General features: G+C 40.3%; 1 protein-coding gene across 1 annotated transcript in view; it reads right to left on the reverse strand.

Annotated features, from left to right (window-relative positions):
* Positions 1-17,463, reverse strand: part of NALCN (sodium leak channel, non-selective) — a 285,252-nt gene that overhangs the window by 109,567 nt on the left and 158,222 nt on the right. The window contains 1 exon segment of the mRNA XM_040624300.1: positions 12,002-12,139. Within this exon segment, the coding sequence (XP_040480234.1) occupies positions 12,002-12,139 (138 nt within the window).

Raw genomic sequence — 17,463 nt, forward strand, 5'->3', positions numbered from 1 at the left:
ACCGTGTCTGCCACACCATGGACATCTAGGCACATATATAGTCAGTCTTCCTCTAACCAGACATTATTCTCAACAGGACTGTTCACAGCCTTCTTTAAGCTTAGCCCCTTTGCATGACCTTGATATTCTCAACAGCAGCAGCAGAGGAGAACACCATTTCTATCACTCATTGGGTACCTGACCAGGCACTGCTCTGTCCTAATTTAACCAGTTTTCCTATCTTCCCAGTAAAGGGTAAGCACAAATCTAAAAAGAAAAAAAAATTCCCTAATGATAAGAGGGAAAGTGACACTTCTCTTCCCCTTCCTTAGAGCATTTCCTTTAGAAAACTTGTCTTCTGTAAATTCTTCCTCTGTCCCTTTGAGAGATAGATAGATAGATAGATAGATAGATAGATAGATAGATAGATAGATAGATAATCTTTTTCAAAGTAACATAATCTCACTCATTTTACAACCCAGGAATGGTTTTCTTGGGAGGGGGGCAACCTCTTTGACATGTAAACATCAGGCAGACAACACCCTATCTGTCTCCCTTTTCCCCTTTCTATGGTGGGTGGGAGTGTCGCTTAGCATCCCGGCACCACGTTACAAAACTACGTCCTTGTCTTGAAGAGATCAGTTTTCTTTTTCTTCTGGATAAAGGTAATTAACTACCACAGATGGTCACCCCAATTACCGGGTAAATTTAGGGGGAACTCTAACAAATGGTGCTGTCAAGTCTTCTTATGTGAGGCCTAGTTATTTTCATCTTGAGGACACAGATGTAACGTGGCCATACGTATACAAGGTGAGATTGCTTTGTCTTTGCCGTCTCTTTAGCGGGTTGCCTGTGATGCCCACTGCAGTCTGGATTGGTGCTGATTCAATAATAAGGCTGTTTTCTTTCTCGTTTACCTTGGTGGAGAGGTTTTCTGGGTTGGCAGGATGTTTTATTTTTAATTATTTTCCCAACACCAGACAGATGGCAGGCTACTTAAGGACAGTGAGGTTATGTTCTTCGATTAAATTCGACAGGCAGTTGATTGGGTTCCATTGATGTGTCAGACCCTGCCTGGTCAGGAACACAAATATGATATTGGGCTCACCGCTATGAAGTTCACAATCAAATTGAGCCACCGTAGCTTGGCGGCCTGGCAGAAGGAGCACCATGGTGGGAAACCTCAGGTAGCCATCAGACGCTGAGTTTTGGGGCCCTTGTCTGTGAAATATTACAGATAATAACAACAATAGCTCAATGAATTGCAGCTATCCCTTTTTTTTCATTTAATCTTCTCCCGACAACCCTGTGGTGTGCTACAGCCTGCATGAAAATATACAGACATAAATTTAGATAGGAGAAACTAAAATAATTTTCTTAATATTTCTACAAATGAATTTAATTTAGTCCAGAAACCCTCCATTTGTTTGCTGGCTGAAAACGGAATCAATTCAATTTAGTCCTTTGAAACTCAGTTACATTTGCATAAATGCTCCTTTGCTGGCCTAAGATCAAGGACATGCTTGTCATCAGCGTCTGGTTCACTGTGGCCATGGGGCCCGTCCTCTGTCACCCTTTAGGGGCAGTGATGGTGCTTGTTTGGGGGCCTCTGCTGAACTGATCACCATCTTAGTTCCCGTAGCTCCTGCTAGGGTCTGATTCTCAGTGACACTCTCTGTGTTAGTTTCCTAGGGCTGTTGTAACAAATTGCACGACCTTGGTGGCTAGAAACAACAGAAATATATTCTATGATAGTTCTGGAGGCCAGCTGTCCAAAATCAGGTTGTCAGCAGGACCATGCTCCTTCAAAAGTCTCCAGGAGAGGATCAACCTTGCCTCTTCCAGCTTCCAGGGGCTCCAGGTGGTCTTTAGCATGTGGTAGCATCACTCCGGCCTCTGCCTCTGTCTTCACGTGGTCTTCTCTTTCTTCCTGTGTCTTGTCCTCATCTATTTCTTATAAGGACAATTGTCATTGAATTTAGGGCTCACCTGGATAATCCAGGATGTCTCATTTCAAGAACATTAATTTAATTACATCTGCAAAGACCTTTATTCCAAAGAAGGTCAAATTCACAGGTGTAGGAGTTAAGACATGGACCCATCTTTTTGGGGGTCCCAATTCTCTACTCTCCACCTGGTCTCTAGCCTGGGCTGCTGTTCTCACACTAGTGTTGTTCCTACACACTGGCTCTCAACTCTCAGGAAGTTGGGAAGCTCTGCCATTGCAGGTGGGAATTGAGAGAGACTTGTTCTTGAGGCTCTCTCAGGCCTCCCTCTCTTCTCAGAACTTCCCAGATCTCCAGCTCTATGCAGGCCACCCCGCATCCATGTGGGGCCTCCAGTGAGGCTACCTCCCCCCAGGTTCTGACAAGAAGTGGGGCCAAGTCGTGGATGAGGAACACACCCAGGTTGGCACCAGCACTGCTGCTGGCCCTGGGTGTGGCTGCCGCCCTACCATGGAAACATGCTGCGGACCCCTGCCTTCCTCAAGCTCCGTTCTGGAAAATGTCATTTCTTCTCAGAAAGGAGGAATGTGAAGAGAAGTTGGGGTGGGAGTTTGAGAGGGAGGCTCACACAAGTATGAAGACCATCTGAACATTTAGACTTCTGAGAGCTGATCTGGGCCAACGGGCCGGAGCGTGTCTTCTGAACGCTACTTATTTAAGATTGTGAGGCACTGATGAAGTCTAACCGTGTGCTACCAAGATATCACGATAGCAAGGAGAAAAATGATTTTGGCAAGAAGACAATTATGAGAAAGGATTTCCATGTGCGAAGACAAGGCCTTGGAGCATGTGGCTTATTAGGGGCCTGCTGAGTGGTTAAGTATGACAGAGCACGGTTGTCAGAGGCCAGAGAGGTAGGACAGGGGGGTGGCAGTTTGCCCAAATGCCACCAATGGAGCCTGGGAAGTATGAGAGGGAGGTTGTAATAATCACTAAGTGATGACATTAGCTTCCTCTCTGTTAATTTTTTCCTTCCAAATGTAATTTTTTATGCATAATGTAGTTATTTTAAATTGGCTCATTGGAACAGTGACTAGACAGTATAAAGTACAGTTTGACAAAGGGCTATTAAATACATAAGGTTTTGTCACTTAAAAAAAACCAACAATCATTTTATACATTCTTCCTGGAGAAGAAAGAGAAAAGCTCCCCTCAGAGCAGGACAGAGAGACAGATGTGGGATGCTGGCCACGGTTTCTCCTTCCCGTGCAGATAGGAGTTGAATTTTCAGGGTAGACAGAAGGCAAGACTCAAAAAGGAAAAACTTTGGCTTTGCTATGAAAAACGATGCAGGAGCTATGCCGTCTGAAAGCCCCACACCTACAGAATTAAGCAGTTGGGAAGGGGTCTGGGCAACACATTCGCGAATAATATGAGGAAGTTTAAAGTTTGCTTTCAACCATCATTAAACTTAAGTTCATTCAACAAATATCTGCATGTTTCGGCCTCACTGCTTAATTAACCTGATAGTGTGATGGCGCCTATAGAAACCATATTTAAAAATCTGTGTGGAGCTCGCATTTCCTCCTGAAATTGCATTTGGCCATGGACTTTCAGCTTGGTCCCTGTCGCCGAGCATGGGGATAAGGTGGAGACCAAAGTCTGGCTTTGACCGCCTGTTTGGAGTGGATATAGAAGGTGCAGGAGGGGCCGGATTTGCTGCTGAGATTGCAAGGAGGTGAGAATTACTTTGTAGTTCTTTCTCAGACTCTAATAAGGTGGCAATAACCACCGTGATAAAGGAATAGAAGTGAAGGGAGGCTGACAGCTCCGCTCCCATCATATTTAATGTACTTGTTGTCAGTAAGATATTCTTTTCCTACAGACCTGGTGTTGTGCACAGTTGGGCTGAGGGTGCATGCTGGTCTGGGTGTTGACCACTTCTCCCCCCAGAAGTCACAGGAGTGGGGGGCAAGTCCTCATCTGGAAGCGTGAACTGTCTCCCGATTCTCTGTGTGTTTTCTTTGTTTCATTTGTTTGTTCTGTTTTTGTAGAGAGCTGAGGTAATGCTCATGAATAATCTGAACCCATTACACTGACGTCTGAGTCTTACTTTCAGTGTTTACCTACAGGTGTCACAACTGCTGTGCCAATAGGTTTTCCAGTTATTATGTGTGATTCACAGGTTTATATTAAAATGTTTTTGATATAATAAATATTTTTTTACGGGGACTCACCACACTGATTCACAAGAGCTTCGTCATTTCCATGGAACACTTTTACCTTTACACTTGGCCAATTCTAAACTAGGCAGTCAACCAGCTCTGCCTTACTTATTTTTTTTAATATTTAGATTTACATAATACTTGAATTTATAACGTGGCACAGAATACTACATCACAGTTTTGTAAATGATGCATGTTCAGGGGAGAAAGAGGCTAATGGTCCAGCCCTTCATTTCCTCTTGAGCTCTGTTAAGGCACACATAGACTTTCAACACAGTGGCATTTAATTTGTGCAATGCTTTAAAAAAAGAAGTTCATATATATATATATATATATATATATATATGTATATATATTTATGCTTTGGCTACTATCCACTCTTAACAGGTCTGTAACATCCCATCACGTTAATATGCAACACAAGTATTTGTTCTACCATATAATAGACAACTGATGTGATTTACCCACTTCCTTATTTTATAAGCAATATCGATACATTATAAATCACCAGTTTCAATGAAAAGGTGTAGAATAACTATTAAAATATCATAGGTACCTAATTCTTCTAGTTTGCTCCGATTATAACGTCTATTCTCAAGATATTTTTAGCCTTGATAATGCATTTAGTGGGGAAAATGCCACATATTAAGTCTGTGGAAGCCTGGCAAATCTCGTTCCTAGAATTTTTATGAATGACATACCAACATATTGGTGGGATTCTGACCTTCTAGCTTCGTGGATTTCAAAGCATCTGTTTCCAGGTTTGATATGGTTCCTGCCCTACTGTCTTAATACCACAAAATCTTAAGACTCCTCTTTCCTCCTCTGACTACTCCTCTCACTCCTCACACTCCAGTAAAAAAGTCAGGTTCTCCTGAGCTAAAGGTTTGCTAGGTATTTGCTATGTTTTAAGTTTTATACATTCAACAACAGACAATTAATCTGTTTTCCTTCCTTTTACCCAGAACACATTTCAGCACGGTTTGGTAGATTACAGAATGCAGAAGCAGAAGCAGAGTCAGGTGTGCTCCCAGTCTCATCATTCCCTCCAGTTTTGTTGTGATATGACCATTCTGCCCAGCACACCAGAGTGCTCATCCTCTCTACCTAACATTCAACGTTTGGGTCAGCATGCCGCAAACCGCTGAAAGTCACAGTTTATTCTGAAAGAGGGCAGCCTTCCCACTTGAGAGTGGGTTTTCTTGGCTAAGAATCTCTACCTCTATTTTGCATTCTAACTCTGCATACAGTCATGTCCTTGCTCTGTATACATCTTCCCCTCTCCCTTCCCACTTCTTTAAAGTTTACTTTTACTACTTTCTTTTCCTTATGATAAGCTTAACGACAGCCCATTAGCTGAAATGTCATCTTTAATCTTATTTCTCTCTCGACAGTGAACTTTATTAATAATTCCTTTTTAAAAATTATTTTCAAGCATACAGTAAAAGCACAGCAGGCATCTGGTCAACACTGCATAATCCTGTGTTTTTCTTTTTCCTTCTCACCACTTAGAATCACACTATCCTAAGTTGTCTTGCGAGCTGTAGTTAGAAACAATCTCGTTTTTTACACAGGTCAACAAAAAGTCAAATGTAATCAGAGCAATGTAAAATGGGATATGTTCAACACAGATGCACTTTTAAATGAATTCTATAAAATCAAGTTATTTAATTTACACTTTGGAATGCCCATTTTTGTCAGCAAAATATGACTATTCTCAGAAAGCCGCCACCATAGAAGCAAAATCAAGAGATTGCTGTGTTAATTTAAGCACTTCAAAGGTAACAAAAAGACTATCCACAATGAACGCTTAATTACATTTTCTCTCTTTCAGTATTCACATCACAGGGCTTTCCTTTGAAACAATAATAAAGGGAAAAACACTGAGAAACAAAACCAGAGTCTTTCAACTGGATAAGTAAGTCTTCCATAGTCCTTATCCCCTAATCACTGGCGAAAGTGGGGGAAAAGACAAATTTCACAAGCACTGGATAAACTGCAATCAGTCAGGATGGAAATACACAAAACATACCTGGCGGATGAGAGAGATGTTTTAAAGAGACAATAGATAATGGTTATGAATATGCATTTGCTATACACTTCAGCTTGATTTTCATTGTGGGCTGACAAATTGGTGCCCCCAGGGGGCGATGGAATAGCCTGCTGTTTTTTTTCCAGAACAAACTGCAGCCAAACCTTTTTTTTTTTCTTCTTCTTGTTTTGCTGCTTGGCATATGCCTGTCCTTGAAAAGACTAAATCAGGAACTCCCTGGGTTGTGCGGCACCATGGGGCCAGTGTGGATAAAAAACAAAGCAGAGCTTGTATATTTATGTGGACTTCCCCCCCCCCCATTTGGTTTAAAATGCTTTGTAGTATTTTGCAAAAGGAAGCATACAATTCAAGAAAAACGCTCATTTTAATGAAGTTCAAGCCCAAAGACAGGCTTACGGAATAGAGATTTTAACTTCTGAGTGTTCAGTTTTTAAGAGAATGCGATGCATGTGTCACAGAAGCCTAGGGCCTCCATCCACATGTTTACATGTCAATCTACAAACCATCTCCAGCTGTTCTACTGTCAATAGTTTAACTATTTCAGGTCAGGCAGGGTTAAATGAGTGTGCATCAGAAGTTTATTATGTGGGCACTGATCCCACGGCAATCCACAGCCTTTTTTTTTTTTTTTTAAGATTTTATTTATGTATTTGACAGAGAGAGACAGCGAGAGAGGGAACACAAGCAGGGGCAGTGGGAGAGGAAGAAACAGGCTCCCAGTGGAGGAGCCTGATGTGGGACTCGATCCCATAACGCCGGGATCACGCCCTGAGCCAAAGGCAGATGCCCAACTGCGCTACCCAGGCGCCCCAATCCACAGCCTTTTATCACTTGCCTCATTAGGTCTTGAATGACAGGTTTTATTGGTTGGTCTGTGGGTTGGTTTGTGTTTAGCAGTCCTACTTCTGTACCAGCTGTAGCCTCAGAAAAGGCAGGGATTAAGCTCTCGTCCAATCTGGCCAGGATGCAGGTTAGTACTTAGAGGAGCTGAGATTCAGGAAAACGGGGCTGAATCAGATTGAGCTAACTTGATGAGCCCATCGTAGTGACCGTGGTTGGAGGACGTCAGGAAAAGCAGGGCGACTGCTGATCCTGCTGCAGGCAAACTCTCCGGGGAACTGGGCAAGTGGCTTCAGTCCCAAGACTTTGGGTGGTACCGTCTGGAAGCGGCACTAATAGATTTAATTTAGTGATATGGAGCATTTTCTTTCACTGAATTAATTAGTTCTCACTTAAAAAGTCACTTATAGGGGCGCCTGGGTGGCTCAGTCGTTAAGAGTCTGCCTTCGGCTCAGGTCATGAGCCCAGCGTCCTTGGATCGAGTCCCGCATCGGGCTCCCTGCTCGGTGGGAAGCCTGCTTCTCCCTCTCCCACTCCCCCTGCTTGTGTTCCCTCTCTCGCTGCCTCTTTCTCTGTCAAATAAAAATAAGTAAAATCTTTAAAAAAAAAGTCACTTATAAATTTAACAATCTGAGTAGTTGACCTTTTGGCTTTACGTATCATAATCAGGCAGCCCAACTAAATATCTCAAAATGTAAAAAACTTCCCATAAATCTGGTTGAGAAAAACCAATGTGAGTTTTATTGCAGCAGTGTATTTTATCTGGCTCACGCTTCATACAAACAGTATGTTACGATTACCTGACGGTGGAAGGCAGAAATTTAACACAATTCGAAGAAGACAGAGGAGAATATTTTTACTGCCTCAGGGTGGGAAAGAATTTCTTAAGCACGAGTCCAGAACAAATATTGACCGTAAGTGAAAAACTGATCATCTTGACCACGTTAAAATTAATGTCAAAAGCCCTCGTAGATACACTGAAATAGCAAAAGGCTGCTTAAGAGAGGAGATTTGCAACACCTATGGGATTACTATCTAGAGGCTCCAACCAATGCATTTAAAAAAGACAAACGAGCCTCCAGGAAAATAGGTGAAGCGTACAATACAATTGGGTGAGTCGCAAAGATGGCCAGTAAGCTCCTGAAGAAGTGCTCCCTTCTTAACAATTGATATGCAAAAAGGCAAGTTGAAAGCCAAGTGATAATACCATCCAACTCATCAGACTGTCAAAATCTTAAGTCTAACAATATGGACTAGAAGTGAGAACAAAGAACACAGGGATTCTCAACACTCCAGAGGGTGCATTAGTGCAGCTCGCACACAGAACGGGGGTCAGCAAATAGAAGGCCAGACGGGAGATATCTTAGGCTTAGAGGGCCAAGAGACGTCACTGACGATATCCTGTGCGTACATATATATTAATTTAAAAATGCGCAAATCATTCTTTGCTCACAAGCTGTATAAATAAAGGCCCAGGACCAGATCCGATACGTGGGCTTGCAGACCCATGCTACAGAGCCGTCTGGGCAGGACCCAGGATCCCGAATTCTACTTTCTGGCATACATCCTGGAGACACTCTCACACAAGTGGACACAACGCACAAACATATTAGTTGCAACAGTCTGAGAGCAAATCATTGGGAAACAACCTAACCGTCCACCAGGAAGGCCTGAGAAGCCACTATGGCATAGTCAGTCATATTCCATATATTCAAAGACTATATATACTAATGACCAAGTGAACTTTATCAAGACAAAAATATTTTGAAAACAGTCTTTGCTGACAAACATAACTGAGAATGTATGTAGAGTTCAATATCATTTATTCTGAAAATTGCCACTACTAATGATCTTAAGGAGGGAAATGATGATCAAGTATAAATTGACCTCAGCATGGTGTGTGGTCACAGTAGGGATAGAAGTGTTCGTGGACATCTCCCCACAGACGGCCATCAGGGCCCTGGGGCACAGCTTCTCAAACTAGAAAATTAATATGAATCTTACAAACTAATGGTATAAAATGTTTGTAGATTATAACCTTAAATTTAAAGCACTACATGTTTTTGATGGATACATATATATATGAGGGAAACTACTGCACTTGGTTGATTTTAAGACATTTTATTCTCACGTTTAACAACTCTGGAACTGGTGTGCACCTTATCATCTATGCGTATGGTTTAATTGTTGTTTTTTGTTAATATTAAACAAAATAAGTCTTCCTATAGTTGACAGCACGTTAAATTCCGTAAAATGTGACTTAAAACTGGAAGACAGATTCAGACCAAATGCATCCTAATTCTCGTCTGGGAGAAGAGATGTGGGGAAAGAAGGAAAGATTAAGGCAGAGAAGGACTCGGTCCAGGAAGGGGCATGAATGACACTTAAAATTGATCAATAATACTTTACTTCCATAAATTAAAAGCAATTGAACTAACATAATAAATTTTTAGCATTCATGAAGGCATACCTTTAAATGCACACACCATGCTATTTAAACGCAGTGTTGGGGATAGCTGCGATCATTCTCACATTCCACGGCTAAAACACCCTCAAAAATACAGCTCACGTGTAGATGGCAATCATGGAAAGTAGGCGTGTGGGGCGCTATTATCCTCACTTTCAGATACGATATGACAGGTTAGGGAAGTTGTCTGATTCTTCCAAAGTCACCCATCTCGTGACCGGCAGAGCTAGAACCCGAATCTAGACTTTGAATGCCACAGCCGTACTTCACCTTATTTCAAGTGCCCTCATTGCTTTCCAGATTTGGAAAAGATTACGAATAAAAGAAGAAATCATTTCAATTTATAGTTTTAACTTAGAACCACTTTTTGAAAGTCATGATGGAAAAATTACAGTAAATGTTTTGGGCAGATACTTGACTCAGTAGAACGAAAAGGCAGAATTACATGCAGGTTTTCCAGATGTGCTCTGAGAATTCCCAGGCATGCAGGTGAGCCCTTGGGAGTCCGTGGAAATGCTTCAGTGTTCCACAGTCAGTGCCATGGTTTTGGCCCCATAAAGAAAATTCAGACTGCCCAAGAAGTCAATGCACCAGATTTAATATTTTATTTCGTCATATTAGTGATCTCTACAGAAGGTCACTTGAAAAAAATTGCTTTGGTAAACAGTTTATTAGGTTGAATCATTTTTATTCTTGCTTTCATATTGTGTGGGACTCTCACTAAAGGATTAAATCTATGTGAAAAATCTGCCATGAGGATAGCAAACAAGTATACGGTTTTAATAGAAAAGCAACTAGATAGATTATTACCATACACGGATGATTTCAATCATATCTCTCCTACTTTGAACCCTTGATCAGTAGTCTCCAAGCTATTCCATAGTTTCAAAGGAACTTAAACACATAGTAGACGCTTAATAAACATTAGTTGAATTCACAAATGAGTAAATGAATGAGTAAATGAATGAATGAATGACAGAGACTTAAAGGTCCTGGAAGGGAGGATGCAAAGCACTCAGGGCCACATGTCCTGCAGCGTGGGCAGATTTTGCCCTGGAAGCCGGGCCTCCATTCCCCCCGCTGAATGTTCTTTCTTTTTGTGCATATTTTAAAAGTCACCCCATGTGAAAAATGCCAAAACTACTTCTATGTGATTCTACTGCTTGAACCTAAAACTTCACACCACGTAACGATACATCCCTATACACTGCTTGATGGATGTGTCTGTTTTGAAAGAAACGCTCTGCCTGTAGCAAACGCAACCTCGGACAAATCTAGTTTCTGAAGCACTTACATGGTTCATATTTAGAATTGGAAGGGACCTTGGCACTCATTTGTAATCTGTTTTATTTTAGTGACTCTTGGGCAGAGGTTTGATTCCATGAAGACATTTTCAGTGATAGTGGGGAACTCTGCAATCTAAGGAAACAGCGACGTAGCTGAATGACCACAGGCTAGGAGACCAGGAAGACGTGGGAACATTCTGGCTCCAGCATTTACACTCTACGTGGCATTGGGCAAATTGCTTAACTCCTCTGAGCCTCAGTTTCATCATCTGTAAAGTGAGAGCATTACCTACCTTGGTTGTTCCAAATACTAGGAATAAAATGATAAAACATTTTGCTTTTCAATAAACAACAGCAGATTTTTGTTTGTTTCTTTTTTTGTTTTTTAAATTTCACGTGTTTCTGATAAAGGAGAACATCTGGGTTCTTACCTTGGAACTTTTAACATAATAGAGCTTAAGTTTGCTTCTTAATTACACACGCTTTTATCGTAAGGAGATGAACTTTTTGCCATTAAAAGACCTGAGGATTACATCCCTTTGTATGTCAAGGCCACATTTCACAACTTTTTTCTTTCTGTTTAATAGAAATGCATTGAAAAGAAAATATCTGCGGTGTGACAGAAGTCAATTTTTCCTGGGTTTTGGTATTTCATTTTCATGATGCTTTTTACAATATGTGTAGCTCTGAGTTTTAATATTCTCCCACGTGTTTTTTTCTGTCACAGAGCCCCAGAACACCGAGCTGACTTCTCACTGTAGCCTGAGATCTTCACCTTGTCCTCAGTCTAGTCTCAGTCTTGGAAAAGGAAGCGGTGACACTGAAGAGCGTGTCTCTACATGATAAATAATAATAACGGCAGCAATCATAATAATGTAGTCTGGCTTGATCCCTAGATTATCTAGAGTGGGAATGCTTAGAGATGGTGAAACAGATACACGAATGCGGGATTTCCATCTTGCCTCATTTTGTTTTCCCTCACGTGGACACTTGTATCTGATGGAGCCACCCGACTCAGATCTGAAATCTAGTTCCTTAAGGAGATCGATTGCGAGGAATTGAGACTGGAAGGGACCTCATCTGGTCGGACTATTGACATGGGTTCTCTGGCTCTTGTTCTGAAATGGAAACTAGGCCACAGAAACCGGTTGGTGCTCATCCCACTATGGTTCTAAGACAAAATTGAAAAGAAATGCTAAACTCACCAGAGTGGCAAAGAGATGGTACAGAATGAAATAGATGGCCACCACAGGTGCCCACATGTGGCCCACAGCATTCAGGGTTTGGTCCATCACGTCTACCCATCCTTCCTGGGTGAGGATCTGGAACATGGACATAAACGCCTGCGGAGGAAGACAACGGAGGTGTTAAACACCTGCTCAGGGACGCATGCAGTTTAAAACTAGTATGTGACTCTCATCGCACTATGGACTTTTATCTGACTGATGAGAGGAAGAACAGCCTTAATGCAACAGATGGGAAAGAGCTGAGAACTAGAGATCCTAAAAGCCTGATATCTAACTTTTCAGTGTGGAAAACTAAAACAATCACCCTGAATTAACATTAGCCTTGTGGGCGGGTAAATATTATAGAGTAAATTTTTTAAAAAATCAGGACCTCTTTTTATTTGACTTTTTTTTCTTTTCTCTAAGCAAGATAATGATTTAACATTTCCAACAGATAACTGTATTTTTATTTTGTTGCTAAGTGCAACTTATTTTTATAGTGAATTACATTCGATTGTCTAAAGGCATATGAGAATAATAGCCTTAATTTTACTTTTATAGTACCTATCAAATTATTTCAGTTATGTTAAAAACATGAGACTCCTTAAGAAAGAAATCTTTCTTTCTTGCTTTTCTTTCTTACTTTCTTTTTCTTTTTCTCTATCTATCTATCTATCTATCCATCTAGTAGAGAGGGGCTGGGTAGTGGGAGAAGGAGAGAGAATCTCAAGCAAGCTCCACACCCAGTGTGGAGGCTGACAGGGCTTGATCTCATGACCCTGAGATCATGACCTGAGTGAGCCAAAATCAAGAGTTAGAGGCTTAACCAACGGAGCCACCCAGGCGCCCCAAGAAAGAAATATTTCTAAATGATATTGCCATACTGAGCAACTTAATAAAAACACATTTTTCATGATTTTTTGTTTTCTTTTCAAAGCACAGAGTCAAGACCATGAAAGAGGCCAAGACCTAAATTAAAAAAAAAAAAGTAATAAATAAATAAAGAGCATTCCAACAGAATCCAGCCAAGTTAAAAGACTCATACTTTCTCTGCCAAGATCTTTGGTTAGCTCTATTCTTACAAGTTTTTCTTGTTAAATATAGGGTTATATGTACAGCCCTGACTCATGTATCTTGTATACATTAGTGGTCAATAGATGTTTCTTAATGAGGATTTATGATGATGATTTATGTCTGCGGAAGTGACAATTGGAATCTAGTGACTCTTTACAAATGTCTTTATAGGCTTTAGTACAATGAAGATGTAAACGGGGGCTCTCAGATTCCAAGAAATAAGGTCCGAGATACTACAAAGACCAACAAAGCCCAAGATAAAAGCCCTGTTACACTGATAGGATCTTAGAGACAAAATTAACACTACAGATAATCTACTCTGACTCTTTCTTTTTGAAGATAAGGAAAATGAGGCTTTAAGATGATAGGTGATAGCCCAAAGTCACTCTACTAATGTGTGACACTAACAACTAACACTGAGTCATTATGACTCCAAAGTAAGTCCTTTTCCCAGTATCACATTCCGTGTTCAGTGGGGTCTTGAACCCGCTACTTTCCAGGCTGTACCCCACACAGTAAACTCTCTTAGCAGTTTGCTTTGCTAGGGACACTTAAACGAACAGTTTTAGAAGTATGACATTAAACGCCTAGCACATAGGGGACCCATTTGAACAAAGGAACAATTAATTGTTAAATGATTCTTATACCAGGAGATAAGTTTTTCCACTTATCCTTTGTCTATGTATGAAACACTTAGCATCTCCTTGAGTTAATTTTTCTATAATCTCATTACCCTACAATGTGTCTTGTTCACAAAAGTATGAAGTATGCTGTTATTGATGCTTGAACTCAGCATTGTCAAGGACAATATAATATTTCCCCTGCTAGGGCGCCCAAGAGAATATTAGCTCTAACTCATCCCAAAAATGCTTCCGAAGATTCTGCAACACGTCGTTTAACTTCGTAAGTATGCCAACACTTACCATGAGGGCAATTATTTTTTCCCTGTTTTTTTTTCTGTCGAATATTTATTACATCCAAAGACAAGGAACACAAGTTCCAAAGATGATTCACATAAAAATATCAGACTGCTGTACTTTCTTCAACAAAGATGTCACCAGTGTGAAAGTGTGTGTACATCCTAAAGACTGAACAGCAACAGGGGGAGATCAAAACACCCACCAGTATAAAGGGAATTTTACCCAACATGGATTTCTTTCCCCCCAAATGACAGGCAAGCTTGTGATTAAATCCAACATTTAATCATAGTACCTAGAGACCGAAAAATGCAGGTGTGCCTTTCAACTGCCTTGGGCACTAACCAGATTAATTTGTTTGCCTCCACTGCATTAGCTCCCATGAATACTCGGCTATTATGCATTCAGTAAATGCTCGGGAACGTGGAGCTATGGGCTTGTAACCTGTTGCTGGCAGATAAGCAATGTGGGCAAGAACACTGGGGTTATCTTCTACTCTTTTCAGTCTCAGAAGAAAAAAACCCCTCATTTCCACACAGCTTAGCCACCTGAAAGTCCATGTTGTAAGATGCTGTGAATTATGTTTGAGAGCAACGTTTTGTTACAATGTGTGTATTTCTAGCTGCTTACGTGGATAAACCAATGAAAGGTAGCGCCATGAAATACATCTATCACAGGCTGAAAATTAATTTTTGCCTTGCATGAAGGTTGCTATGTCAGTTTTGTTGAGAGTTTAGCCAGAAATTTAAATCCTGATGGTCAGGATGTAACTCAAGTCCACTTATACTGTCCACAGAATGTGTGCCCCTTGAAAGGTCTGCTTAGCTTATTTACTTAAACATGGATTGTTCGTGGTTTCTGGAGGCTTGAGGTGGCAGGGATTGAGATGAGGAAGACACAGTTTCTTTTACTAAGAAATTTATAATCAAAGAGTGATAGAACAAGATGAAAATGACCAACTCTAAGAAAAGGCAAAATGGGAAATACGGTGTATAAGAGAACTATGGTAAAGCTATCAAGGAGCAAGTTAGAAATACCAATGTATCCTTTCTGGGTGATGGAAGAACTGTTTGGGGAAAATGATGGCAAGTGATTGTCATGGTGAAAAAGAGTATGATATATATGTTGGGGCAAGAAACAAAAGCCTGGAGGAAGTCCTCTGTTTTCTCAGAGCTACCTGTTTTTATGTAATACCAATTTCCTATCCTATGGACCTCTTGTCCCTCCTTATGGGTTTCCACCAGCTCTTTATAAATTAAGAAAACTAATCTTTTATCTGTCATATATGTTTAAGGTATTTTCTTCTATCCATTTGTGGTATTTTTGCAAACATTAAATTTAAATTTATATGTGGTCTAATTTGCTATTCTTTTAGCTAAGGTAAAAAAAAAAACACAAAACTTCTCTCACTGGAATATTAGACTTAAACGTAACCATACTTTTATGAAGTAGTTTTAGTTTCCTTATTTTATTATGTTTAACATGCTGAACCAGAAGTCACTATTTAAATCAGCCCGAACCTGGAATTTATTTTCGTATAAGAAGTGAGATAAGAATTAATCTTATTTTTTCTTTCAAATAGGAGATCAGCTGACTCAGCACAATATAAATGAAAAATCTATCTTTTCACTAATTCGAAATACCCCCTTTATTATATACCGAATACTCATATAATTTCAGCTCTATTTCTAAGTTTCTATTCTTTTCCATCGATCTATCTCATCTACAAATTGTCTAGTAATTATACATTTATTTTAATAACTGGTAGGATTCCTAGCTGCTCCTCATAAACTTTTGTTTTCAGAATTCTTGTATTTATCTTTATGTATTAATTCCTCAAAACATCCTGTTTTATTTGTTGGGATCACTTTAATCTAAGAAAAATTGATATTCTTATTCTTCAATCTCATAGAAATGCTTATCTTTCCATTTATTGTTTTTATTAATGATTCTGAACAAATATTTCTTCTTATATGGTCTCCACACTTTTCTTAAGCTGATTAATATTACTTTTCAAAAACTTAATCAAGATGATTCTGTATCATTAAAATATTGCATAGTAAAGAAACCTGATGATGGGTTTCTTAATGAATGATAAGCAACAGCTGTATGTCTAAGTATGTTTTTCAGTCCTCATTGGTCTTTCATGCTTGTCAGTACACTGATAATCAACAGATTGGTAGTCAATATGTTGACTCTGAAAATATTGTTCACTGTCGAGCCCAGCGATGTTCTCATATCATACTTCCTCTTCCAGGGTTCCAGTGTAGAACCTGTATGGCACCGGCCGGGAAACCTTCCAGGTGGAGCAGCTCCCTTTCTCCCTTTCCACTAATTGCTCAGAATCTGGCCCAGTTTCATGCACTTTATTTGAATCTTTGCTTTCTTACATAATGTTCCGTTTAGTTCAGTTTAGTTTCGGTTGAGATTTTCTGATTGCTTTTCACACATTTCATTGGGAGAAGAAATATATACTTTTTCCCCATCTATTTCCTATAGCTTGCAGATTCTCATGGATTTCATCTCTTGTTTGGAATAAATTCCAGTGTCAACGCTCCTATAGTTGTTCCTCCTGAAGACTTCAATTACCCCAAAACCATCTGATTCTTCCTCTCAGACATTTTTCTTGGGGATCCTCTTACTACCTGCTTTAACTTGGACTAACTGTTTTTTAGATCTGCTCCACAGTTGTCAGAACCTTTGTTTTTAACTTTCTTATCTTTTGTTCTGTTATAGTGTCAGAAAGTGATCCCAGAATCTCTTCCCCAGAGTCCTGTTTCAATGTCAGTTGGCGTTTCTTCTCTCTGTTTTGCTGTCTCAGTTTGAGGAGGGGCATCTTCAGGGATAGAAGTATTCTCCGGGGCTATGGGAAGTAATGCTTGGAATATCAACCTTCAGATATTTCTTCAATTCAGACAGGTCCCGGAAATCTTTACTGCTGCCAGAGCCAATCAGTCCCAGGTGTTGGCGGCCTCCCATTCAACCGCTCTCCCAGCCGTCTCCAGCGGAAGGCAGACAGGCTGATTCTGCTGGTTTTGGTTCTCTGTGTGAAGGGAGAGGACAGGCAAGAGGGGCTCTCCTTACCACCCTGCCCCCAGGGCCACCTGTGCCCTTGTGGCTTCTGTTCCCTTCTTTCCTCTTCATACTCTCATTGTGCTAAACTTTTGTTTATTATGGGAGACAATTCGTTTTTGGAAATTATGATTATTTTGCTTTCACTCTCAAGCTTTCTTCCTAGCTGGGAAAAATAAAATGGTGAGATCTAGCATTTTATTTTCTCTGGTAAAACAGCTGGAACAAGTCATTTCTACATTGGGGGTTGCTTGTTGTCTTTTTCTAGGTCTATGCATGTTCCCATGACCCGAGCTCCTCAAAGTGAGGGAGATGAGTACATGTTTTAGGATTTGCTTTTCCAATTTATTTTTTTTCTCAACGTCTGGAAAACAGGCT

Source organism: Ursus maritimus, unplaced genomic scaffold (assembly GCF_017311325.1).
Source record: "Ursus maritimus isolate PB19 unplaced genomic scaffold, ASM1731132v1 scaffold_10, whole genome shotgun sequence".
NCBI classification, from domain to species: Eukaryota; Metazoa; Chordata; class Mammalia; order Carnivora; family Ursidae; genus Ursus; species Ursus maritimus.